The 26,727-nt window shown below is 33.0% G+C and overlaps 2 protein-coding genes across 2 annotated transcripts in view; one reads left to right on the forward strand and one right to left on the reverse strand.

Annotated features, from left to right (window-relative positions):
* The window catches only part of Toll-9 (toll-like receptor 9), a 32,220-nt gene extending 5,843 nt beyond the window's left edge, over window positions 1-26,377 (reverse strand). Inside the window, exon 1 of the mRNA XM_072542009.1 lies at window positions 26,042-26,377. The gene's annotated coding sequence lies outside the window, so the exon portion shown is untranslated. The remainder of the gene's footprint in view (window positions 1-26,041) is intronic.
* Window positions 1,722-3,060, forward strand: LOC140444354 (zinc finger BED domain-containing protein 5-like). The gene is made up of 2 exons (XM_072536119.1): window positions 1,722-1,829; window positions 2,386-3,060. Exons 1-2 carry the CDS (start codon window positions 1,722-1,724, stop codon window positions 3,058-3,060), a joined length of 783 nt encoding a protein of 260 aa, XP_072392220.1.
* Window positions 26,378-26,727: the final 350 nt, after the last annotated feature.

Here is a 26,727-nt window from a genome sequence, read left to right on the forward strand (position 1 = left end):
TAAAGCATCTTTAAGGGTAATTAAATTCAGTGTTTAATGCCAGTATAGTATTAACTTCAGTGACTTAAAGCAGCAGTCGTCAGGAATTACGGTAAGTTACTATAATCTAAGTATCTCCACTTATCTTGGCGAGTAACATGGTATGGCATCATATCATCTTCCATTAGTATGAGTTGAGAGTAACTACTGAATTTTGCATTAAATTTAAAGAACAGTCAGTATTTTGTTACGAACCAAATAATCGACTCAACCAAGTGCGGTTTGGATAAATTTTTATGTTTTCACTTCAGTAACTTTTTTGTATTTTTGTAAATTTAGATTTTATTAATTTTTGTTATCTTTGGTGTTTGTTATAATTTTTTATTCATTTTTTTGCTGTAATATCTCGAGATACGCCAAAACTTTATTTTTGCATCATTGTGTTATACTTATATCTTTGTAAAGGTATTTTCTAATTATATTTCTGCTTATTTTTATATGTATACCTACCACCATTTCATAGTTGTTGGTGTATTTTTATTACTTGTGTTGCATTCAGCAGCGTCATAATTTTGTTGTTGAATATATTGTTATTGTTTTATGTATGTATTTTATTTGTCGACTCCTAACAAAGTTCCCTGATATAACCATAACTCTGAATATTTGCTTTTTACCTTTAAATATAACTATACCTTTGACCAGTAGAAAGATCAGGCTGATTAAGTTTCGTAGGTAAGTAAGTGTAATACCTTATATATTTATTTTTTGTTTATGTAGAGTGTTGACCAAATTTATTTAATAACTAACTGTTGATATCTTTTCTTGGGTTTGATCTCTGAACCTAAATATCTTTCCGTATTTTTTTTCTTTTCTAAGGTTTCTTAATTTTCTCCTTAAACCCCAAAAAATTAAGTGGCGCCTTGTTCCCTATCTTATCTTATCTTTGGTAATTTTACCATCTATCTTTTTGTTTATTTCTGTATCTTTTCCAATATCTCTTATCGTATATTTACTTATTTCGTCCGGTGGACCCATTCCTGGTTCCAAAAGCTAGTTTCGAACCCACGACTCGCTCTCCACCAACCATCTGGCTGCCGTCCCTAGTGTCTCCATTGGTGACCTTTCTAGCACCATCCAAAAAAGGATTCCGAGGTTACAAAGCGATAACCAACAATGGCAATAGCTCCTGAGAAATCAAGCGTAGACTAGCAGTGGCCCGAACCGCAATTGCTAAATTAACTAAAATATGGAAATTCCGAACAATAACAAGAAATACTAAGCTCAGGTTGGTCAATTCCCTTATTTTTTCCATTGTGACATACGCAGATGAAACATAGACTTTAAAAAAATAGGTAGAAGTAAGCTCAAAGCCTTCGAAATATGGGTCTACAGGATAATTCAACGCGTATCCTGGAAAGAATAGTGCAGCAGTTCCTAAATAGTGGTCCGCGGAACCCTGGGGTTCCGTAGAAGGGGCGTCCGTCTAACAGTTAAATAAAACATTCGCAGAAAAGGCTCATAACTAAATCTAATTATGACTTTTCGCTTAAACCCCGGTATCTTCTTTAAGTGGCATCTCCGCGACGAAGATTGGCAATCATCATGCTATTCTGACCTTCTGCAACCAAACCACTCTCTCAGGTTCTTTAACCAGGAAACGCGTCTTCTTCCTACACTTCTCCTACTCTCTACTTTTCCTTGAATTTCCTTGAAACCCCGGTATGGTGCGCTGCAATGCAAACATGGAGCGCTCTTGTGTTGGGCGAGTTGCGCATCGCAACGGTACCACCAGCCCGCTCGCCAGTCGAGCGAGTCAATTATCGCGAACTAAATTTGATAATGTTATTGGTGTAATGTAAAGAAAAGAGGTTATAGTGATATTAATTTTTCTTGTCTTAATCTAGAATTTTCGATCTTTGCAGATAAGTTTTTGCTTATTCGTAAATATTTTTAAGCACACTGTTTAAGCACAAATCAAATGCAAATGATTTAATTTGATGTTCTTACTTATTTTTATAACTACCGAATGTATATATTTTGTAACTAATCAAGATTTAGAAACCGATTAAAATAACTATCGTGATATTTTATTAAATTAAGGTTTTCTTTTTCGTTTCAGTTTATAATAATGAATAATTGGCTCAAAACGGAACAAAAAGTCTTGCAAGTAGCAAAAGTCTTCAATCACATTTACCAACAGAGTCTACAGAAAATATTTCAGAAGAAGCTGTTGGTGGTTGTTCTGTAAGGAAGTTTTATTTACCTAACCTATTTAATACAGTCTTACCAACGACCACTTTTACTGTTCGTTTAATATTTTTGTTGTTTATTATTTATAAAGTTTATTTATTGTTGTTGCTGGTTATTTACCAATGTCGTTTGCTGATCATTGACAATTTATTATAGAGTACGGAAGTAAATACGGAAGACCCTGGTGCTGGACAAGACCGACAAAATACACTAACCAACACAAATGCTGAATCTAAGAAGAGAATTATTTCAAAAAAGAGAAAATATGATGAATCCTACTTGTCCTTCAGATTTATTCCAGTGGAAATTGCTATGAATACAGATGGACAATGCGTTACGTGCAGTAAAATTATGTGCAATAGCTCTCTTGTACCTGCAAAGCTTAAACGGCATCTTGAAACCAACCATCCGCAACTGAAAGATGAAAGTGTAAGCTTTTTTAAACGACAAAAAGAAGTACATAAAACAGGTACGGCTGCTTTACAGAGATATGTTAAAACAGATAATGAAAACGTAACACAAGCATCATTCCTGCTAAGTTACAGAATTGTTCGGGCTGGTAAACTACACACTATTGCAGAGAATTTAATCAAACCACGTATTGCAGATATCGTCAGTTGCGTACTAGGAAAAGATGCAGCAAAAACAGTTGCAGCAGTTCAGTGTTCCAATAACATCATATCTGATCGAATTCATAAGATTTCAGACCACAATGAAGATGAATTAATCTGTGGGTTGAAAGACAGTGAGATGTTTGCTTTACAACTTGACGAAACCGCAGATGTCGCCGGGTTATTAATACTGCTTGTTTTACTTCGAAGGGTCACTTGAAGAAGATTTGTTTCTCTGTACACCCTTGGAGACCAACACAACAGGAGAAGAAATTTTTAAAGTCATTGATAATTATATGACTAAACACCATATTGACTGGAACAAATGTATTGATTTGTGCAGCGACGGAGCTGCAGCTATAGTCCGCAAAATAAAAGGAACTGTAGCAAGAATAAAGAATATTGCACCCAATTGTAGTAGCAGTTACTGCGTTCTGAATCGCCATGCTCTAGTCACGAAAAAAAATGCCACCGGCTTTAAAGAAAATTCTCGATCAAGCCGTACACATTGTTAACTACTTTAAACCACGTCCACTCCAGTCGAGGCTTTTTAAAAAAGCGTGTGAAGAGGTAGGAAGTCAGCATCAATCACTTTTGCTATACACGAAAGTAAGATGGCTCTCAAAAGGAAAAATTTTATCAAGATTATTTGAATTGCGCAACGAGCTTACGATATTCTTTGCTGAACAACCCATTTCTGTAGGTATCTGTTAGTACGCTTGTTAAAATTTTTGTATAATGAGCAATGATTGATGATATTGGCTTACTTAGCTGATATATTCGATAAACTCAACGTATTCTGCCAGTTCCTACAAGGAAGAACAGTAACCATATTTACAGTAAAAGACAAAATATCGTCCCTTAAAAACAAAATTTGCTTCTGGATGGAATGTGTGGAACAAAAAATTTACCAATATTTTACTCTTTTGAATAACTTCCTGAAAGAGAATGAGTTAAGAGTAACCTCAGATGTGGAAAAAAAACATTTAATTAACCTCGAAAAATCCTTAAGATTATTTCCCGGAGAAATTACAGGACATCGACTGGGTTCAGAATCCATTTACAAAACATACCAAGCCATCGATGCTAACTATGCCAGAGTATGAGAATTTGATCGACATTAAGTGTTCATCCCTTCTAAAATAAAAATTCGAATCAGAAGATTCTAATCTGAATTACTTTTGGATTGCACCTAAAAATGAATAGCCCGCAATCGTTAAGAAAGCTATCAAGGTTCTATCTACTTCCTTTTGTGACGACTTAACCGATGCGAGACTGGTTTTTCAGCTTACGCTTATACCAAAAACAAGTTCAGAAATAGCCGGGATGAAGCTCCGGATCTTCATATTCAATTGTCAGACATTAAGCCTAATTTTAATACTATTATCAGAAAATGTGTGAAAAAATTTTATTCTTTACATTGAAATAGTTATAGCTACTTACTTAATTGTATTTATCTTTGTATAATAAATATTTTGTATTCCTTATAATATTATAATTTTATAATATTATAAGGAATATTATAATATTTATAATTTCTTCCTTCTTTTACAGTCTTACATGAAAAATATTTAAACTACAAGGTAATTTTTTTATTTACCAAAATAGCGTTCCGCCAAAAAAAAATATCGTCAATTAGGGTTCCGCCAAAAAAAATATCGTCAATTAGGGTTCCGAGACCAAAAAAAATTGGGAACCTCTGGAATAGAGAACCAACCTGTGAATTATCTGCAAGAGCTTAATATAAAAGACAGACTATTAAAAAAAAGTAAACTGAACATACCTAATTCAGTTCGGCCACAAAGCTAGAAGAACGGAAACCATAGAACTATTGGTAGTAGAACGAAAGGTAGAAGATCGGAAAGATAGAAGGTAAACGAAGATCAAGAAGAAGATCTCTAACACGATGGGCAGACCAAATGAACGGCCATGCCTTAGGAGGCCGCAAATCCTGTTCTATTTCGTTATGTAGGATGTGTATATTTTCTTTTCATATTTTTGCATTAAGATCTCCAATTATAATCTTAATATCGTTTCTGGGACATCTGTCATAGATGGTGTCTACTTAGTCATATAATTCTTGACATCCTCTTCTTCGTCTTCGGTTGGGACGAGCTGTAATAAACATCGCATTGTCTCCTTTGCATAATTCTTTGACCAGTACATCTTACTTTTTGCACAGCCGTAATATGTGCTTTATATCGAGTAATATGTGCTTTACATTGAGTTAGTACGTCACTTAATTTTCCAAGGTTTCCAGTGTTGAAAGTGTTCGCACATGCCTCATGTTGGGGGGCGCTCAAGTATTACGTAATGCAATTCTTGAAGATTTTTGACCGCTCCTCCCTACCATGTACCGCATCGTAACGTTTTACAAGACCCCCCTACCTAAACATTACGTAACACCCAATTGACCACTTTTCTTTAGCCGCTCATTTTTCTTGTTTTATTTCAAAAAGGTCTATTTCTCCTATCATCCATTGAATCTATTAGTTACCCTAAGTTCTTCTATTATGTTTTCTCATCATTTTCGGTTGTTATCCTTTCATTCATGTAATTGTTTATGTCATTATCTATTTTACTTTTGTTGACATTTTAAATAGTAAAATTCTTTTGCTTCTTTTTTTTCTCTATTCGTTTTAGCCTAACTCTTGCATCAGCGACTAAAGGGTTATGATTAGATTCAATATCAGCTCCAGGGTATATCGTAACTCTACTGATGGAGTTCTTAAATTTTTGTTGATAAGAATGGAAGAAAAAGGTCATCATGATCATCATCATCATCACTGGCTCGACAACCCTTTTTGGGTCTTGGCCTGTTCCAGGATTCTTCTCCATTCTGATCTGTTTCGTGCTTTTTTTCTCCAGTTTTTTATTTTTAAGGTTGTTGTATCATTTTCTATTTGTTCTAAGTATCTCAGTTTCGGTCTTCCTCTTGTTCTTTTTCCTACTGGCATCTGTTTTAATATTTTGTTTGGTATTTCGCCTTCTTCCATTCTTTCTACATGTCCTATCCAACGCAGCCGTCCTATTTTAATGAATGTTATAATATCCGGATCCTGGTATATTTTGTATAGTTCAGAGTTGTATCGTCTTCGCCATATTCCGTTTTCTTTTGTGCCCTTATATATGTGTCGCAAGATTTTTCTTTCGAAGGTGGCTAACAACGTTTCCTCTCTTTTAGTGAGTGTCCAGGTTTCTGAGCCATATGTGAGTACCGGTCTTATTAGGGTTTTATATATTTGGCATTTTGTCTTTCTTGCGACGTTATCTGATCTTAGGTGTCTAATTAAGCCATGGTAACATTTATTTGCAATAAATATTCGCCTCCTCAATTCCTCCGTAACGTTATAATCAGACGTGACTAGGGATCCCAAGTATATAAAGTTTTTTACCCCCTCTATGTTGTACTCTCCTATTGTTATATTTTTTGGCTGCCTTATTTCTGCGTTTTTACTTACCTGCATATATTTTCTTTTGGTCTGATTGATTTTAAGACCACTATTTTGTGCAGCTCGTTCTATTTGGTTGTATGCCTCTATAATTTCTCTTCTTGCTCTTGCGATTATGTCAACATCATCTGCAAATTCTAGTATTTGCACGCATTTATTAATTATTGTTCCTCGTGTATTGACTGTTGTGTCCCTCAGTATTTTCTCGAGTACGATGTTGAACAAGATGCATGATAGGGCGTCTCCCTGGCGTAGTCCTTTTTTCACATCTATTGTTTCCGTTAATTCATTTTGTATCCGGATTCTACTTTCTACTTTTAGAGATTCTTTTATCAGTTCTATTAGTTGTGTTAGTATATTAAATTCTTTCATTGCTTTTATTAAGAATTCTCGGTTTATATTGTCATATGCGCTTTCAAAGTCTATGAAGAGATGATGTGTGTCGATGTTATATTCACTTGTTTTTTCGAGGATCTGTCGCAGAACAAATATCTGGTCTATTGTTGATTTCTGTCTACAGAAGCCACTTTGGTATTTGCCAACTATTTTTTCAGCGTGTGGTCTAAGTCTTTCATAAATGACATTGGATATTATTTTGTATGCTGCATTCAGCAGCGTGATTCCACGGTAGTTTCCACATTCTAACTGATTTCCTTTTTTATGTAATGGTACAATAATACCGCTATTCCACTCTGTTGGTAGCTGTTTATTCGACCATATCTTTGTTATCAGTTCATGTATTGTTTTTTGTAATGCGTCTCCTCCTTCCTTTAGTAACTCCGATGCTATTTGATCCGATCCCGGTGCTTTATTGTTCTTTAATTTTTCTACTGCTGCTCTAATCTCGGCTATTGTTGGTGGAGTCTTTTCTCTGTTGTCTGCTTGGTCTAATGGTATGTCAGGGGTCGTCTCTCTCCGATCTCCTTCAAACTTTTCCGTAAAATGTTCTGTCCATCTACTTAGTATCTCTTGCTGTTCTGTCAATATATTACCTTCCTTATCTCTACACATCGTTGTTCTCGGTTTGAAGTCTTTTCTGCTTTTGTTTAGTCTCTGATAAAATTTTCTTGTCTCTGTTGATTTACTTAGTTCTTGTAGTTCTTGAAGTTCTTTGTTCATATATTCTCTCTTTTTTCTTCGGTGAGTTTTCTTTTCTTCTTTCCGTAGTCGTTTATATTCTTCCTCTGCTAGTCGGGTTCTGTGCCCCTGTTGCATCAGTAAATATGCTCTGTTTTTTTTGTCTGTGATGATCTGACATTCTTCGTCAAACCAGTCATTCGTTCTTGTTTTTCTTTCTCTACCTTTTATGCCTAGTACTTCTTTAGCTGCCTCTTTTATGATGTCTCTGCATTCTTCCCATAACTCTTGCATCGGCGACTAAAGGGTTATGATTAGATTCAATATCAGCTACAGGGTATATCGTAACTCTACTGATGGAGTTCTTAAATTTTTGTTGATAAGAATGGAAGAAAAAAGTAGGTATTTCAAAAACAACTCAGTTGGAGTTACTACTCCTCATAGCTTTATCAAACACTCAGATTCTTTCATTACTGTCATTCCAAAAACAGAAGAAAAGGGTTCCGGAATTGTTAGACCACTTACGTCAACTTCGTCTTCGTTGAGCCAATTGGCTTTCTCAGACGATGTTTTATTGTAGCGCACAATCCAGAGAAACTCGTTTGACTTTTGGCAGCAAGTTGCTGTGGGATGCACTATTGAAGGATGTGAAATAGATCCTACTGGTTACACATATTCTGTTCTTGAAGTTCCATTGTAGTGATGGACCAAAGACATCGTAAGGCACCTGCTTAAATGCTTTCAGTGGAAGCGACAGATCAACGGACAACCTCACAAGAAGTGGTGAAATCTTGCATGATTCTTTATTTAACTGACTAGGTACCACGAGCTTACTTGTGATTTGAAGGATTGGGCAAGCTGGCTGCAGGAAATCCGGAAAGACAGATTTCAATGCATTTATCGAGCGGCAACAGCAGCATTCGTCCGCGGATTTAATCACTTGCAAGAAATATTGCGATTTACGGATGTGAGTACGGTACCATGCCAGATTAGGTTTTGCTGGATCCTACAAGCTATCTTTAGTCTTTCTACATCGCGCCAAAGCATCGTAGTTGTCAATTTTCATGGTTTTTTTTTTTCAACTTTTGATGATATTACAGTATGAATTCAATTTGATTGATAAACACTGACTACATCAACGTGATTGTGTGTCTTACGGACAAAGAAAACAAAATAAAAAAGACGTACACTATAGTCAAAGGATTTCCCGTAAAACAAACAAAAAGAACAAACTAATATTGTATTATACAATACACTCGAGAGATTCCCCGTAAAACATAAAATAAAAGGATTGCCGACTTGAAGATTTTAATTCCATAATTTTTTTATTTCAGCAAAAAAAACAATGTTACGTAACGCGTTATTCCAAACCTCTCCTTCTCTTTAATCCCACCGTAACGTTTTACAAGGCCCCCTCATACGGACTTTTATGCCCCCTCGGTACCTTGACGTTTTTTTATGTTTCTTGGTGCGTAGATTCGAGTTTATGAGGGTGCCAAGCTAAAAACCCGTCAGATAATTTGTGAAACTATTAGAGATATTTAATTTTACCAAAATGACAATTGTTCTTTTTGAAAAAATGAACAAAATGGCGTTTGGTAAACTTTGATTCCATTGTTATCAAAAATTTCGTAAAAAATAAGCATTTGATGGAGCTTTCCAAGTATAACTCGGTTTTCCATCTCGTTTTAAAGGCAATCGTTTCAGCTTTCAAAAAAAACTGGGCAAAATTACTTTATCTTTATTAATATAAAAGTTAAAATAATTTAAGCTTAAAAATTTCACTACAGCCGGTTCACAATTTGTTGATAGCTCACTACAAGTTTAACCCTAATTAGAAAACTGAAATACAGAGAGGATAGGTAATACGATATAATAGTAAAAACAAACCTAAAACTGACGGTTTAAGACGTTTTCGACTTACCCACTTTATATCTGAAGGAATACAATGCCTTATAATCCTATTACGGGGGTATTTTGAATGTTTAGAGATGAACGACCAGTGTCGTAGAGTATATGATTGAAACATTTATTTGAACTAAATAAATATATTTTTTAAATTGTACTTATGTAAATTGTATTTTTTAATAAAACTTTTTTTATTTTATTCAAAAATAAATAGTTTCTTGCCATTTGTAAAAGATCATCATCACTGGCTCGACAACCCTTTTTGAGTCTTGGCCTGTTCTAGGATTCTTCTCCATTCCGATCTGTTTCGTGCTTTTTTTCTCCAGTTTTTTATTTTTAAGGTTGTTATATCATTTTCTATTTGTTCTAAGTATCTCAGTTTCGGTCTTCCTCTTGTTCTTTTTCCTACTGGCATCTGTTTGAATATTTTGTTTGGTATTTCGCCTTCTTCCATTCTTTCTACATGTCCTATCCAACGCAGCCGTCCTATTTTGATGAATGTTATAGTATCCGGATCCTGGTATATTTTGTATAGTTCAGAGTTGTATCGTCTTCGCCATATTCCGTTTTCTTTTGTGCCCTTATATATGTGTCGCAAGATTTTTCTTTCGAAGGTGGCTAACAATGTTTCCTCTCTTTTAGTAAGTATCCAGGTTTCTGAGCCATATGTGAGTACCGGTCTTATTAGGGTTTTATATATTTGGCATTTTGTCTTTCTTGCGACGTTATCTGATCTTAGGTGTCTAATTAAGCCATGGTAACATTTATTTGCAATAAATATTCGCCTCTTCACTTCCTCCGTAACGTTATTATCAGACGTGATTAGGGATCCCAAGTATATAAAGTTTTTGTAAAATTTGTAAAAGATACAATTATTTAATTAAGGAAAAAGACGCCAAATGTCGCCTGGCAAAATTTTCAATGTGTGTTTTAAATGTATCCATTATTTTCGAATCCGGAGAAAACTAATAAATATTTTTGAAAAATTTAAACGCAGAATGAAAGATTACATTATTACTGAGGACAGAAGGTCCCTAAAAACTTCTACAATGTTTATTTTAATATGTTATGCAACAGGGGTGAAAATAAAAGAGAAAATATAGTATAATTTTTAATTGAAAATATTGCATGCAAAAGAAACTTTTTATTTATTCTAAAAAATATTTCATTCTGCCCTTAAATTTTTCAAAAATGCTTTTTAGTTTTCTCAGGATTTGAAACAAAAATGGATACATTTAAAACACATTGAACATTTTGACAGGCGACATTTTGCGCCTTTCCCCTTTAATACCTTACGATTACAACTACTATTACTTACCTTATATAATTACGATTAGAAAACTATTCAAATTCAAAATAAATAGGATCAACTTCGGAATCCGAGTCGTCTTGAGGGTTGATAATTAGGTTAATAATCTCTACGGTCGCATCAATTATGTTATCAAGATCCCACATTTTTTGTTCTTCTTCTATTACATGTCTTACTGCATCTTTCCAGTTTTGTTTTGTAATATGTTATAAAGACTCGTATAACAATTCACGTACAGCTTGTATTTTATATGACGTATTTTTTCTAGCCACATAACTTTTCATTTGTGCCCAAATGAGTTCAATTGGATTTATTTCGCAGTGGTAGGGTGGGAAGTCTAAAGACTGTGATGTTTCGCCTTTCCGCCATTTTGTCAACTACGTATTTCTTGAACTTAGATTTGTGTTGCCGGGCAATTTTTAAAAGTTCTGCTTTTACAATTCCATCTTCGTAAGGCAGATACTTATTCTTTTAAATAATTTATGGATTCGACCGTTACTTGATGGAAATTCATTTTATGTAACAATAAAACACTGAAAACTTTGTTTTCAAAACTTCCACAAAATCTATTTTAAATTCTTATCACTACAGCTGTTTCGGCTAATTGCCTTTCTCAAGTGATCTGTTTTTGGCATGGGTTTACACTTTATAGTCTCTAATGAAATAGGTTGAGGAGGGGAGAACTGTTTGTCTCAAGCTGGTCATTCAGAATTATATCTGTGTTTTTTAATTTGTTGATTTCCATAGATTCTAACAAAGATAGCTTAAGGCCTTTATTTTGAATGTGTAGAATTTTAAATTCGTCATTAAAAGAATGAATATGATCTAGAAGGTGAAGTGCGTATGTAGAATCTGTTTTTCTATTATTGAAAGCCCTTTTAATAAACGAATAGCAGAACATAAAAGGGCTTTCAATAATAGAAAAACAGATTCTACATACGCACTTCACCTTCTAGATCATAATCATTCTTTTAATGACGAATTTAAAATTCTACACATTCAAAATAAAGGCCTTAAGCTATCTTTGTTAGAATCTATGGAAATCAACAAATTAAAAAACACAGATATAATTCTGAATGACCAGCTTGAGACAAACAGTTCTTCCCTCCTCAACCTATTTCATTAGAGACTATAAAGTGTAAACCCATGCCAAAAACAGATCACTTGAGAAAGGCAATTAGCCGAAACAGCTGTAGTGATAAGAATTTAAAATAAATTTTGTGGAAGTTTTGAAAACAAAGTTTTCAGTGTTTTATTGTTAGATACTTATTCCGCAGCCAGTCAAGAATATCCTGTTTCTTCCACGCATTCGTTAGAAGTCTTTCTACTAGTCTTGAATGATAAGGTGCATTATCTAATACTATAATTGAATTTGGTGGTATGTGTTCAATCATTCGCTCAAAATACTCTTCGAAAACATCAGCTGTCATCTCCTCGTGATAGTCTTTTGTGCTTTTGGAATGAAATTCCAACAAACCATGCTTAACAAATCCTTTTTCACTGCCAATGTGAGAAATTATTAATCTACTGCCTTTACCAGAAGGTGGGGAGATACCAGTAGAGCAACCTTCCATCAAGGCTGTGTTTGGGTTAGCTATACCGTGTTTTTTTTTTCTTTCTGATAGGAACCTATATAAAGTTGACTCTCCTACGCCAGTCATGTTGGCACAACTTTCGACTATGTTGCAAACAGTGTTTGTGGGATTCTGAGAAACCAGAGCATCGTGAACATTCAGGACAATAGTCTTCTCTCTTGGTGAATAGACAGACTTACTGACTGTACGCAACAGTACCGGTGTAAAACTTGATGATGAAGCCATCACAAACAATCCAACAAAACGAGCACGAGCGAAAGGTACGTATATGTTCGTAGGTATATGGAATAAAAAATCACTCACGCACTGCATATAATTCGCAAAAGAAATATTCGAGACGCTAATTACTATCGTAGACGCGGAAACACTGACGAGCCGTAAATTACATGCGATCAAAAACGTACTAAACAAAAAAATTGTTTTCGTTCGTAATAACTTCACCCTTTCAAGTTAAGTTTCGAATATAATTATATTATTAAAAATCTGGGGAATTCCATCTTAATTATCTTGGAACGAATAGTACCTTCGGATATGAATTCCAGGTTTTCTAGTAAAGTGATTAAACGTGAAGATTAGTATTGAAATATCCAAAGAGATAAGGTATTCTTATTTACAAAATTGTTAATGGTTAAATTCTTATTTTTATTAATATAATATAATAACCAACATTAGTCGTGAAAGTTTTAATTGTTTTTTTGCTAAATATATTAGTATTAAAATATTATCAATATTATATATAACAGTATTAAAACATTTATTATTATTTAATGAATAAACACCTTAGGAACGCCTATGATTTACGACCGTTTTATAAGTTTGGGGCATATTTCGTGCTCTCAACAATTTGTGAACGAAGAATAAAAAGTTGCAAATTCATTTGTTTATAAGGGATTTAGACAATATTAACTCATAAACTTTGAAAACTGGCTAATGGAAGTTATAGAACAACTCAAAACGAACATTATAAGCTTTGGTAAATGTTTTTATGCTATTTTTGACCAAGAAATGGAACTTATTATTAAAATAAAGTACCGCGCGCATTAAGTAAAATTATTGAATTATTCTATAACTATTACACAAACGTTTTTTAGCTCAATTTTGTTTAAAACTATTTGAACAAATTAATTTACCACTTTTAACGAAAATTTTAAGCTTTTTTGGTAAATTATGCATTGTTAATTTTTTGCCGAGATCATGAAAATTAATTTACGCTGCGAGGTAATCGTGCGCCTAAGAGCGCTTTATTAAAAGTTCCATCTTGGTCAAAAAGTAACATAGAAACATTTACCAAATGAGTTGTTCTATAACCTGTATTAGCCAAATTTTCAAGGTTTGTGGCTTAATTTTGTTTTTTTTTTTTTTTATTAATAAATATAAAGTAATTTTGCAAAGTTTTTTTTAAAGCTGAAACAATTCCCTTTAAAATGGGAGAGTTTTAAAAGTCATTCGCACGTATGAAAGTTGAGTTATACTTGGAAAAACCACATCGAATGCCTATTTTTCAATTGGTTTTCACGAAATCTGTTAACTCCGGTTCTAATAATCATATTAAAGTTTACCAAACGCCATTTTGTTCATTTTTTCAAAACGAATAATTGTCATTTCAGTAAAATTAAATATCTGTAATAGTTTAGGAGATACAATAATTTAAACAATTAAATTGTTAATAACAAATTATCTGACTGGTTTTCAGCCTGGTACTCTCGAAAAATAGAATCTACGCACCAAAAAACATAAAAAAAACGATCGTCAATGTATCGAGGGGACATAAAAGTGTATACTCAACCTTCCCCTGTGTAGATAAAATTAGTATCTACACAATGGGACAAACATGAAGAATGTCCTAAAATGAGATAGAGTAAAACATAGATTGCTGATTACAAAATATGAGAGCTGTCACCTGTAATATAAGAATGTCTTAAACACTAACGGTTCAAAAAGCTATCAAAAGGTACAAAACGGTTTATTAAAGAGAAAAGGAGAAAAAACCAACACATATGAACATAATATCTAATTATAAAATCAATATGTATACAATGTGTGATTATAATTGATTGCTGTTATACCAACAGAAGAAACTCATTCGGATGACTAAAGTCTGTATGGAGGGTGGAATATCTAAAGTACGTGTAAATAATAAACTGTCTGGCAGCTTTGAAATCAACAGTGGACTCAAACAGGGTGATGCGTTATCTCCACTACTTTTTAACCTTGTATTAGAGAAAGCCATGAGGTCGGCCGAAATAAAAACAGAATTGCTATCGGTTCAAGGTCTCAAGCTATTACTCGCATATGCAGATGACATAGATCTCGTTGGAGACTCCATCCTATCCACGAAAGACATCTTCAACAAGGTGGAAGGAGCAACAAGTGAAGTAGGGCTGAAGATTAATGAAGAGAAGACGAAATATATGTGTATAAATAGAACGACACGAAGACACAGAATAGGACAAAATGTGACGATCAAAAACTTCAATTTTGAAAGAGTACAACGTTTTAAGTATCTGGGGTCCGTAATCACAGCTGACAACGATGTTACTGAAGAAATAAAAGACAGAATCCAATCTGCAAACCGCTGTCTATTCGCACTGGATAAGCTCATAAAATCAAAAAATCTTACAAGAAGTTCAAAGATCAAAATCTATAAATCCATCGTCAGACCTGTAATAACATACGGATGCGAAACGTAGACCATGACCAAAGCAAAGGAAGAAAAGCTCAAACGCTTTGAACGAAAAATACTTAGAAAAATTTTCGGACCTTGCCATGACATCACCACAAACCAGTATAAGATCAGAACCAATATCGAATTAAAAACACTCTACAATGACGCCGATATTGTCCAAGAAATTAAATCAAAGCGACTAAGATGGGCAGGCCACGTGCACAGACTGCATAACGATAGATATGTAAAACTGGTATGGGAAGAGATTCCCACAGGCAAAAGACCATTCGGACGTCCCAGAATGCGATAGAGAGATAACATCCAAGCAGATCTCCGGAAAATGAACATTCCATTTGACCCTAGGTTGATGGAAGACCGAACAAATTGGAAAAAAGTTGTACAGTCAGCCAAGACCCACCCAGGGTTGTAGCGCTACGTGATGATGATGATGATGTTATACCAACAGCGGGACAAATCGTTGACCGATTTGGAGAGCACTGTATACCTGTTTTGAGGATTAAATCCTTGACGGATTTTTAGGGACTTCTGTCAAACAGAGATGTTGCTTCATCCACGTCTAAAGAGTTAAAGAGATTTAAAAAGCGCACAAAAAACTATAATTCTGAAAACTGTTGACAAATTGTTTTGACAATCGTTTGACATTTATGACATTTATAGAGTGGGTGCATTTGTGTCAAAAGTGGAGTTAAATACTAAATTAAAAATATTTATAAATCGTTTTACATGTTCGAATGGATTTATTCGAACACCCTGGCTACTAGACTGCATATGTATATTTTTATATGTAGATTTTTATCCTTTATTACTAAGCCAACGTTTGGGACGCCAAAACTCTTGAAGAAAGCAGGTTTTTCCTACATATGAGTGCAACGTTTTTAACGAATTTGTGTACTGATTGCTTATACATACATATAATATAAAATAAAATACAATATCGGCGAGAACCCCTTTGATGACTGTTGTTCTATATTAAGCCGAGGAATCCCGAAATTCAAGGTTATTTTCGTGGCTATATGTTGATTTGTGGTTTAATTTCACATTGTATTCATTTTCGTGAGCAAATTGTTAAAAGTGTCTTCAATGAATAATAATTATAATACAGGGTGGAAAATTTAATAGGTTTCTATAATTTCTTAGAAAGTAAGATAGAATGTAAGTTATTACAGAAATTGTATTTAGAATATACTGGTCGATGTCTTAAATACATAGACTGGGATGTAAATATCAGTTGTGATGTAAATACATATAATATAGATAAAGATACGAATAAAGTCAGCAGTTAATATGGGTACATTTGAGATGTGGGTATAATGAAAAATATTAAGCATATCTGGATAAAGAAGCAGATAAAAATGTATACTGCTAGTACACTATAAATCCCGATACACGTCATTCGCGTCATAGTAAGTGACGTCACATGACACCAACACAAAATATTTAAGTCGTAGGTCTGTTCTTTTTTAGAATCTTTTAGCCAAGTACACTGGAATTATAACCACTAGACATATTATATACGCGTAGAAATAATATTTGAAGATTTCTATTAATGTAAACTTAAAAACACACACCATAACTTGTTTCATTTAATTTGTATACGTGAATTTTAAAGCGTTTTATGAACCAGACTTGTCCAGTAACACTTATTTGACAGTTGCAGTGTTGACACTTTAGAATTGTTTCTGTTCTTTTAGAACAAAATTAGTGTGTTTTAATTCCAAAATGTCACATAAGAAGTTAAATAGTCGTTGTAAGGAGACATAAGCTTCTTTGATTTATTATTTTAAACAGGAACGTAATAATAACGGCCCCATTCTACCCTTGACTGCTGTTAGGGGAGTATGTAATTTTTTATATATTTATGTAGATACTGAAAATATACCTTCTTGTTTTAGCGTGTACCTGCAGCTTTAAATTTACATATTTCAACTGCAGTTCAAACTCAGGCCGTAAAAACTAATACACCTCTAACATCACCACTCAAAAAACGTACTAGGCCTAAGAAAGTTATCAATACTGAAATAATAAATACAAGCGAAATTCGCAATATAATTTACAGTATGTATGAACGAAGTAAGTATATTTTTCGTTAGATATCATAAAATGTAAATTAAACAGATTTGTTTAACATGAAATCAAATTCTTTTCAGAAGAACAAGTAACTTTGACCTCTTTATGTATTCGATTGGAGGAAAAAGAACTGTTTAGTGGTTGCCGTATGTCAGTATTGTACTGAAAGACATTGGTTTTAAATGGATCCAAGGCGAGTACTGATAGAACAGTCTCATATTGCTGTGAAGAGAGCCGAATTTTTAAGATAAATATACCTAAAGAACTATAGGTACCAGTTTGTTTTTATAGAGGAAACTTGGATTTTTCAGGAAGGATCTATATGTGGCTCATGGCAAGATATGATAGATAGAGAATAAAAGAAGTGTAAAATTTCTTAAAAAATGGAAAACGGTAATAGATTTGATCATACTGAAAACATAAAGGTTTTTAAATATTTTTTTTTTGTAGATACATTTGTCTTAATGCAGGTAATGAAAATGGCTTCGTTAAAGGTATAGAGGATACGTCATTTCCCTCTAAATCGGCTTTAATGGACTACCATGGGGAAATGAATTAAGCAAATTTTTTCCTGGATTGAAAATTAACTATGAAAATGTTTGTCTGAACCATCCCTAATTATAATGGATAATGCTCCATACCATAGCATGTTGTTAGAGAAAGCACCAAACATGTCTTCAACCAAGACTGAAATAAAAGATTGGTTAACTAACAATAAAATTACTTTTAATGATACAATGTTGAAAAATGAGCTTTTGCAGATTGTTGCGCAGTAAGTACGGCTAATGGGAGTTTGGTTCAGATTATCAATATTTATTTTTAGAAACAAGCCACCTCCAAAATACATTGTTGATGATTTAGCAGAACAATATGGCCATAAAGTATTACGTCTTCCATCATACCACTGTATTTTAATGCTATAGAGTTAATATGGGGAATTGTCAAAAACTATTATAACCGATATATTGGTAGAGATGGCTACAAAGAATGTACTGAAAACAAGCTCTACAAACTGTTAGACCCCAGATATGGCAAAATTCTCTTAATCATACAAAAAATTTAATGAAAAAGTGGTATGACCGAGAGCATATACTAGATAGGCAGGAAATTCTACCTATTATAACTTCACTTCACTTCATTTTTTTGGTTTGCATACAAGTTCATCCGCCAGAACCTATTATAATTAATATAAACGGTAACACTAATTCCAGTAGCAGCTCTGACATAGACAGTGATTAGTTAGTAAAGCATCTTATGGCTCTTTGAGCATCAAAATTAAGCTTCATTTTGTATAGGTTTAAACTGATGATAAAACAAAATTTTTCTAAAAAAAACATAATATGGATGAAAAAAGTATAAGAAAGGTTAAAATCTGGAAACAGAAGCATGTACTAGTGAGTGTATAACTTTTAAGCGCCACAATTTTTTACATTGTTCACAAACTATATAAAACCGTCATTATGCACAATTGTAATGTATGGATCAGAAAATTGAAACTTAAATAAAGTTGAAGAAAAAAGATTGATTAACATTTGAAAATCTAGTGGCAAGAAAACCTTTTAAAGTAAAAAAATTAATGAAAAAAGTGTTTACTATTTAAATGGGAATAAGCCACAATTAAAGGTTAAAGTACGTTTATTGACGTTTCAATTTCTACTTCGGAAATCGTTCTCAAAATACAAACATTAGTAAATTAAACAAATTTTGTTTTTTGTTACTTAGTGAAAAATTCTTCTAATTTAATTTTATCTGACTCATCTATATTGACAATTCAGACATACATTATACATTTTAAAGTAGACGACTTTAAAATGATATTGCCAATATTGTTAAGTTGCGTTCCTGGGACGACTTCGGGTAGAGAAGTTGTTTTGTTCTATTCGATCGATTGTTGAAAATTCCTTATTTATAAACGATGAAGGATGATCATTTTTTAATAAAACAGATGTTAACAAATGTTTTTCCTCCAAGAACGAATTTTCGTTAGAACAAGTAATTTTGGCTCTATCGTATAAGGATTTAATGATTCTCTTTTTAATATTAATATTGTGATTCGATTTGAAATTTAAATATCTGTTGGTGTATAGAAAATCAAAACACACCATTGGAACGAGATCCTACAGCATATACAAGGAATAATACGAGGAAAATAACAATACCATACATAAAAGGATTATCGGAAAAGCTTAAAAGGATAGGAAATAAATTCAACATTTCAACAATATTCAAAACAACAAACACGTTGAGATCTATTTTGTCCAAAACCAAACCTAACAATGAACAAGAAAGGACAAGGAATTGCGTTTATAAAATACCTTGTGAATGTGATCAGTTTTATTTAGGTGAAACATCAATGCCATTAAATGTTAGAATAAGTGAACATCAATCCTATATTAAAAATAGAGAATTTGATAGATCTCAAATATGTAAACACGCATAGGATAATGAACATAGGGTTCAATGGAATGATTCAAATATAGTCCTAAAAGAAACGGATGGTAAAAAGAGAAAAATCAAAGAAGCGGCTCTAATTATGCTAAGTGAGACCAATTGTGTCGCGAATTTCTCTGCAGAATGTAGTAGGATCTGGTTACCCATATTGAAAGAGGAAGTCATTAAAAGTAAAATACCAGTATTGGTAAGTCAGTAACATATAGAGGATACATCATTTATGTTTTTTAAATAAAAAACATATAAAATTGGAATTTGTTGTTTATTGAAGGTAAATTAAATGCACGATCAAATACTTACCATGTCGGGATAGTATTATGAGGTTTTTTTGCTGGTTTTTCCCTCATAATTTACTATGGAATCACTAACAGGAGAATTTTACTGTTATCATGGCATGTATTTGTCTTTTTAAAGACGAATTACATGTTATGATCTTTTCTGACGGATATTCACAAGTTAAAGTTGATTTGATGTAATCGAATGAACTATCTTTTAATAAAGTCGTCCCAGGAACGCAACTCAACAATATTGGCAATATGATTTTAAAGTCGTCTACTTTAAAATGTATAATGTATGTCTAAATTGTCAATATAGATGAGTCAGATAAAATTAAATTAGAAGAAAATTTTTCACTAAGTAACAAAAAACAAAATTTGTTTAATTTACTAATGTTTGTATTTTGAGAACGATTTCCGAAGTGGAAATTGAAATGTCAATAAACGTACTTTAACCTTTAATTGTGGCTTATTCCCATTTAAATAGTAATTACTTTAAAATGCCACAAGAAAATAGCTTCAGAAGAATATGAAAAAAGTGTTGTTATTTTATTCTATTTTACTTCTTTATACTACACAAGCAGCTCAAATTGTTTTTAACGTAAAATTATTACTTAACTTCTATTTTCTATTTTTAATCTTTTTATTTGTTTACATTGAATATTATTTGTTTTGTTGTACAATCCATTTCTGCAATAATTAAATAATAGATTTAATTTAAAATGGATTCATGATTTTTTTTGTAATTTGGCAACAATGTCAACAGATCTCTGACATGCATCGGGATTTATACTGCAAGCAAGCAATTTAAGTAAAGCCAGCTTGTGAGACATGTTCATCCCTAAGAATTACGTTTGGGTGTAACAATTCATTGGAGCGAGGTGTATTTACTTGAGTTGAAAACAGGAGTCAATCCACCGCGGTCCAATGCTCCAGGCCATCCCTTTCCCTCTATAGTACTCTAATGCGCGATAGGGGCACAACTATCAGCCAAATGCTTTTCGTGTGAAAGTCCTGGGTACAAGAACTTCAACACGGTATCCTAACCCGATCAATGCAGGCTAGCGTGACGTGCTCTTTTCCTGCTTTCTCTAGTGACGTATCAACGAACTAAAATTGCTTGCTCGGACCTCGAGTGTCCGCTCCGGGCTGCGCCTAGTTCGGCGACTCGGTGTCCGAGGATGTGGGCCCAGGTGTTAAGGTTTTGTTAATTTTTTTGGATGACTGTCGCCTTTTTGTTAGTATTTTTTGATTTTTTTGGTAGCTAAAGCCTTTATTTATTTACTTGTGTTATAAGGTTGTCCTGAAAATACTTTACTTTACTTAATCAGTAGAACCCATTTGTACCTTTCGATGTTGGGCCTGTCCTGAAAATAAACATCAATTAATAAAATTTCCAGTGCTGCGTGCTGGGGCTTCTTCTGTTGGTAGAGCTACGAATTATCTAGACTTTATGTGTTTGCCAGGATTTGCTGTTTTGGTTGCATCATATCTTATTATCTCTCGCAGGATCGGGCTTGGATGATTCTTTAATTCTGCAAACCTAATTCTAGCTTTTTCTGCCATTTTCTCTATCGCCCTTACTTGTTGCAGTTCTCTAAACAGAAAGCGTTCAGCGACGTATCTGGTTACATTTGCCGCATCTCTGAGGATGTTATTGTGGGCTGCTTGTATTTTCTTTTTATTTGAATTGCTTATGTGTCATCATGTGAGAGATGCATATGTGATTATTGGAAGTATGATGCTGTTTATCAGTCTCATTTTCATCTTTATGCGCAGGTTGCTTTTTCTACCTATGAGTCCTCTTATTGCTGCTCTTGCTGTTGCTGTTTTTTGGATGGTTGTGTCTATGTTGCGTGAAGGTTAAGCCTTGGTCCATAATGACTCCTAGGTATTTCGCTTCTCTTTTCCTTTCGATGGGATTATCTTGCACTAACAGCTGTTCCTATGGGGTTTCTCTTTTCTTTTTGAATGTGATTGCTTGTGCCTTTTTTGAATTGATTGCAATTTTCCATTGGATACACCATTCTTCAATGTTATCCAATGCTGTCTGTAGATTTTTGACCGCTACTTCTAAGTTTCTGTGTTTGGCTGCAATCCCTGTGTCGTCTGAATAAAGGCTCAGTAGTGTTCCTGGTATTCTTGGAACATCTGCGGTGTATATTATGTACAGTAGGGGTGACAGGACTGCTCCCTGTGGCACTCCAGCCTCCGGAGCTCCGTGTTCGGATAGTACTTATGCTGAAGCTTCCGTTGCTCAAGTATGAAGAGATCTACCAACTGTAACTATTTTGGGGAAGTTCGTGTTTGGTTCGACGATTGATAATAATTTCATTGTAGTGAAGATATTTAAAAATATTTAAAACTTTTTTTGTACAATTTTGAGGTGATTGGGTCTATTTCCTTAAAAATAACTGGCTCATTTCTACTACACTATCATGTTTTACCTCACAACGTTCAATACCTAGCAATATTCAATAAATAACAAACGGTCACATTTTCACAAAGTTTGCTTTACTCATTAATTGTGTTCCCAATGTTTATTTTAAGTGTTATGAGGAAATACCAACTAGTATTAAGTAAATATAATGAATTTGAATTATTATTGCAACTTGTATAAAAAAATATGAGTTTCTTTAATTAAACATCGAAAAGTCAAATAAAATTTTTGTTTTATAATTGTAGTTTATTTATGAATATATATATATATATATACTATTAAACCCCCCTTCGTAGGGGAGAATCTGTAGGTATACCGTAGAAAAAAATATTTCAAACAAGAAGTGTGGCCGAAATAACTTTGCAGCTTTCTTACTTCTTACTTTTTTGCGTCTTGTCGCAAATGATGTCAGTTCCTATAAAGTTGTTAAATAAATAAAAGAGATCAATAAAATTTACTACTTCCATTGACGGGTCACTATGGAATTTTCATTATTAGGGCTCAATCTTCAAAACCTACAACCAAGCGATTTCGATTTTGAGTTTAGGCAAAAAATATGAGACATTTGAATTATGCCAAAAAATCACTAAATTTAAACGTTCACATTATAAATGATCTAAAACAATTAAACGTCCCTCTTTTCGATTGCACAAGTAAGTTTTTCAAAACTACACAGCTTCAACTGAAACTCCACCAAATGCTGTCTTCGTAGAAGCATTTCCCGTGACGTAAGATTATTTGTAATGTGAAAGTTTAAATTCAGCTTTCTTTAGACATTTTTCAAATGCCTCAAAATGAAAATTTTATGTTATAAGTTTTCAAGATTAAATCAAAATGCAAAAATATTCTACGAAAGCTGCATACTTCGTCTACAACATGGTACAATGAATACACAAGGTATGATATTGCGCATGACATTTGACAGCTGGCCCAGGAGTGTGACGTAGTTAAGATCGCTTGAACCACCTCGAACCCATTATTACAGCTTAACGTACACATTAATTTTGAAATTATGGTTAAAAAGTGATCTAATTTTTTTTTAAATGTTTTGTTTTGGTTATAATTGAATAAAAAATATATATTCAGTAGCGTAAAACCTTTACTTCTCTTAGAGATTCAGGCAAAATATTTATTTTTGTTTTCATACATATACTAATAATATAAGTACTCTTTTTGTATGCAAATCCCTTGAAATTTAAAAATTTTCTGCAGAGGAAATACTGTGAATAGGTAAATAGTAGTAGATTTGCTTATTCTGATTTACTGTCACTGACTTCCAAGCAGTTTTACTGAAATAAAAACAAAATAGAGTACAATAGAGAAAAATCTGTTTTACAATTCAATATGGTATTTTAGATGAGATAATGAAATTTAGTAAAATAAAAAATATACACATTACTATAACCTACCGATTATTATATGCAAAATTTACTTATCAAACAATATAATAATATGAAAATAAGACACAAATTAGTTCAAACGCAAAACACAATAAATATCGACTTCAGACGACTTTACACCGGCAAGACAGAAAGCTTGTATAAAAACAAAAGTTCAACAATAATATCGGTTATCAATGGTGACTATTGCAAATTGCATGTTATGAGATAATAAATATATTTTAAAGTATCTTAATACTGACTGAGTCATCTATTTTATAATAGAAAAATAATTTAGATATATGCTTATATATATGTCTTTATACAAATGTTGTTTAGTTACTATTTATTTATACTGTATAGTATATAGTAGTTATTTGCCATTGTATATCTGGTTTTGTACCTTTTTCAAAGTACGCTGTGCAATTGCTTGTTGCAATAGTGACAATGAAGATAAAATCTTTAGGTTTCATACATTTCCTAAAGATAGCGTGACCAGAAAACTGTGGATTATATCTTGTTATAGATAGGATAATTTTAATTGTAATACTGCAAGAATTTGTTATACACATTTTAAAACTGAAGATTACCAAAGAAATCTACAACAGGAACTTTTAAATTACGTTTCTAAAAAGGGTCTAAAACTCAAACCTGAGGCAGTACCTAGTCTTTATTTGCCTAAATCAACATCGGCTACCCTTTTAACCAACCAAAAAAAACGCGTACAAGGAAGCGAACACAGAGAGTCCAAAAAGTATTTTTATTAATTATTAGTCATGAAACCTTAATGGTTTTTTCATATCGATTTGTTAAGTAAGAAATTAGCCTCAGCCTGCTATGCAATTTGCAATAAGAACTGTTTCGGAGGAAATCAATTTACCATCTTCCAAAATAACATATTTTTCTTTGTTAAATCATGTTATCATTATTAAAATATACAATGTTATCATTATTATAAACAATACCAAGATAATTTTATGTGTGAATATTACAAAAATGTCATTTTAAATATTGTGCAATATTGTGTGCCCTCACTACACTTATATTCGATGGCCAGCTAGCTCATTCGATATAAATAAAGTTGACTTTGTCATTATTTATTTTGATTTTGTGTTTAGTTCAGTAGGTATATATACGTACAAATTTTGTGTACCTCCGTTACCACTTTTCTGTATCTTTTTAAACATCTGAAATATCGAACTCTGGAGTATAAGTTAATTAACCTGTACCTACGTGTAATAAAAGATAATTAAAACTTGTCTTATAAAGGATATCTATGTTTTATAAAGGATAAATATTATAATAACATAATTTTATCATCTCTTTATAATTACTATAATTAAATTAGCCAAATTATATAAAAAACTTAAAATTAAAAGTCTTTCCTATACAACTACATTCAAATGTTGCGGGAATAAGCGATCTTGACTACGTCATGCGCGAAAGCGAACCGATTTTGGAACATTATGTATCATACCTTGTGTATTCATTGTACCATGGTCTACAAGATCCATTTTATTTTTTTTGATAGGTTACTCCGATTAAAATATATCGAATTTTTATCGTCTAGTTAATACAAAGTTTATTTAAAAAAATTATTTCGCGCGCGTAACTGACATTAAGCGTTTTTCTGGGAGAACGGTTCATTCTACAAAAAAAGTGCTAATTAACATTTTTGTTCAAAATTATCTCAGCTACGTTGTTTTATTTGAAACATTTTTTCTACGACGTACAGATTCTTGGTAAATCGAAGTTTTCCGTTCCCCCACCCTTCGAGATGGTGTTTTAGGGGGAAGCGCGGGGGTAGGAGTAGCAAAATTTATTGCATCTTTTTGGGGTTCCAAAATTGACAGCAATATTCAACTTCTTCGTATGATCTTTTAGAGATCGAATCGCTGACGAATGGACTACTCTCCAATAGACTTATTGCTATATTCATTTATGTCAAAATCATAGACATATAATACAAGATAGACCGACTGCTGCAATACAATCGCGTTCCCCCAGTGCGACACAGAAAACTGACGCCAAGCAGTCCATCTCTTTCTAATGGGCCGAGTTTATTGACCACGTGACCTTGTCATTGGTCATTTAGGTCACGTGGTCAATTAACTTGGCACATTAGAAAGAGATGGACGGACTGCTTTGCGTCAGTTTTTTCTATCGCATTCGGGGAACGGGCTGCTATTGCAACGTTCAATCTATCTTGTATTATATGTCTATGGTCAAAATATTACTTTCTTAGAAAGCTTATACGTCACTAAATTTGAAAAAAAATACATTTAAAGTCACTTTTTTAGGTAAATATTAAATTTAAAAACTTTTGACCTCCTGTATGTATTTCAACCACTTTAGAAGTTCATATTCTTGTACCAACGGTCATTAATTAAAGAAAGTTTCCTAAAATGCAAAGTTGTCGCTCAAATGTAGCAACACCCTGTAGAAAACAAAAGAAGGTAGAGCAGTATAATAGAGTGTTGTTCTAGATCTTTATCACTATAAAAAGATCAAAATTCTTAGACATATTAACAAAAAATATATTTAAATAGCTTACTGACTTACTTTTTATTATCCCAAAATATTCTTCACTAACACTGCACTTTATACGATATTTCACTCACATTACATTTTTTACTAATATACCTAATATATTTCAATACTAGATACTTAAACTGGTACTTGTTTTGACCACTTTACTAAAAGTAGTTCTGCAAATATTTCGCAAGTAGAACTGCTAATCAATAAACAAACACTGTAGATTTCACTTGACGCGATGAATATGTTGTACACGATTGTGGATTCAATAAACCTGCTGACTGTGGTTTGGGGCATGGTAAATGAGATTTCCTTCGTATCTCTGCAAGAACGATAAAGGTGAGCCAAGTTAATACGTGATATGCATCGGATAAAGAATTTTGTCTTGCGTGATTGTGGTATTTTTGACCAGGCGATGCAACATTCGTCATCAGATGCGTAAGGATGATACGATGGCAACGTAAATACCAGAGAAAATATATAAAGATTACGTTCTCATAGCAGAAAAATTAGTATAGCCGGTGATTCATTCTCTAGTTACGTTAATTATTGAAACACTACGTTACATATATCACACTGTATATATTTTTCACATCCCTACACACATTTTTTGTTTAGTATACTACCAAAGAGCGCATAAATTAAAATAAATAAAAATTAGTTTTTAAAAAAACTGAAAATTTGAGACCTTATAAAGATAATCACCAAAAAAA

The sequence above is a fragment of the Diabrotica undecimpunctata genome, chromosome 1 (assembly GCF_040954645.1).
Source record: "Diabrotica undecimpunctata isolate CICGRU chromosome 1, icDiaUnde3, whole genome shotgun sequence".
Classification (NCBI taxonomy): Eukaryota; Metazoa; Arthropoda; class Insecta; order Coleoptera; family Chrysomelidae; genus Diabrotica; species Diabrotica undecimpunctata.

What these genes read in the sequence shown, in the direction of transcription:
- LOC140444354 (XM_072536119.1), top strand. Translation starts at nt 1,722, where the DNA reads ATGGAGCGCTCTTGTGTTGGGCGAGTTGCGCATCGCAACGGTACCACC. An exon ending in AATTTGATAATGTTATTGGT is followed by an intron (nt 1,830 to 2,385) that starts GTAATGTAAAGA and finishes AATTTATTATAG; the next exon opens with AGTACGGAAGTAAATACGGA.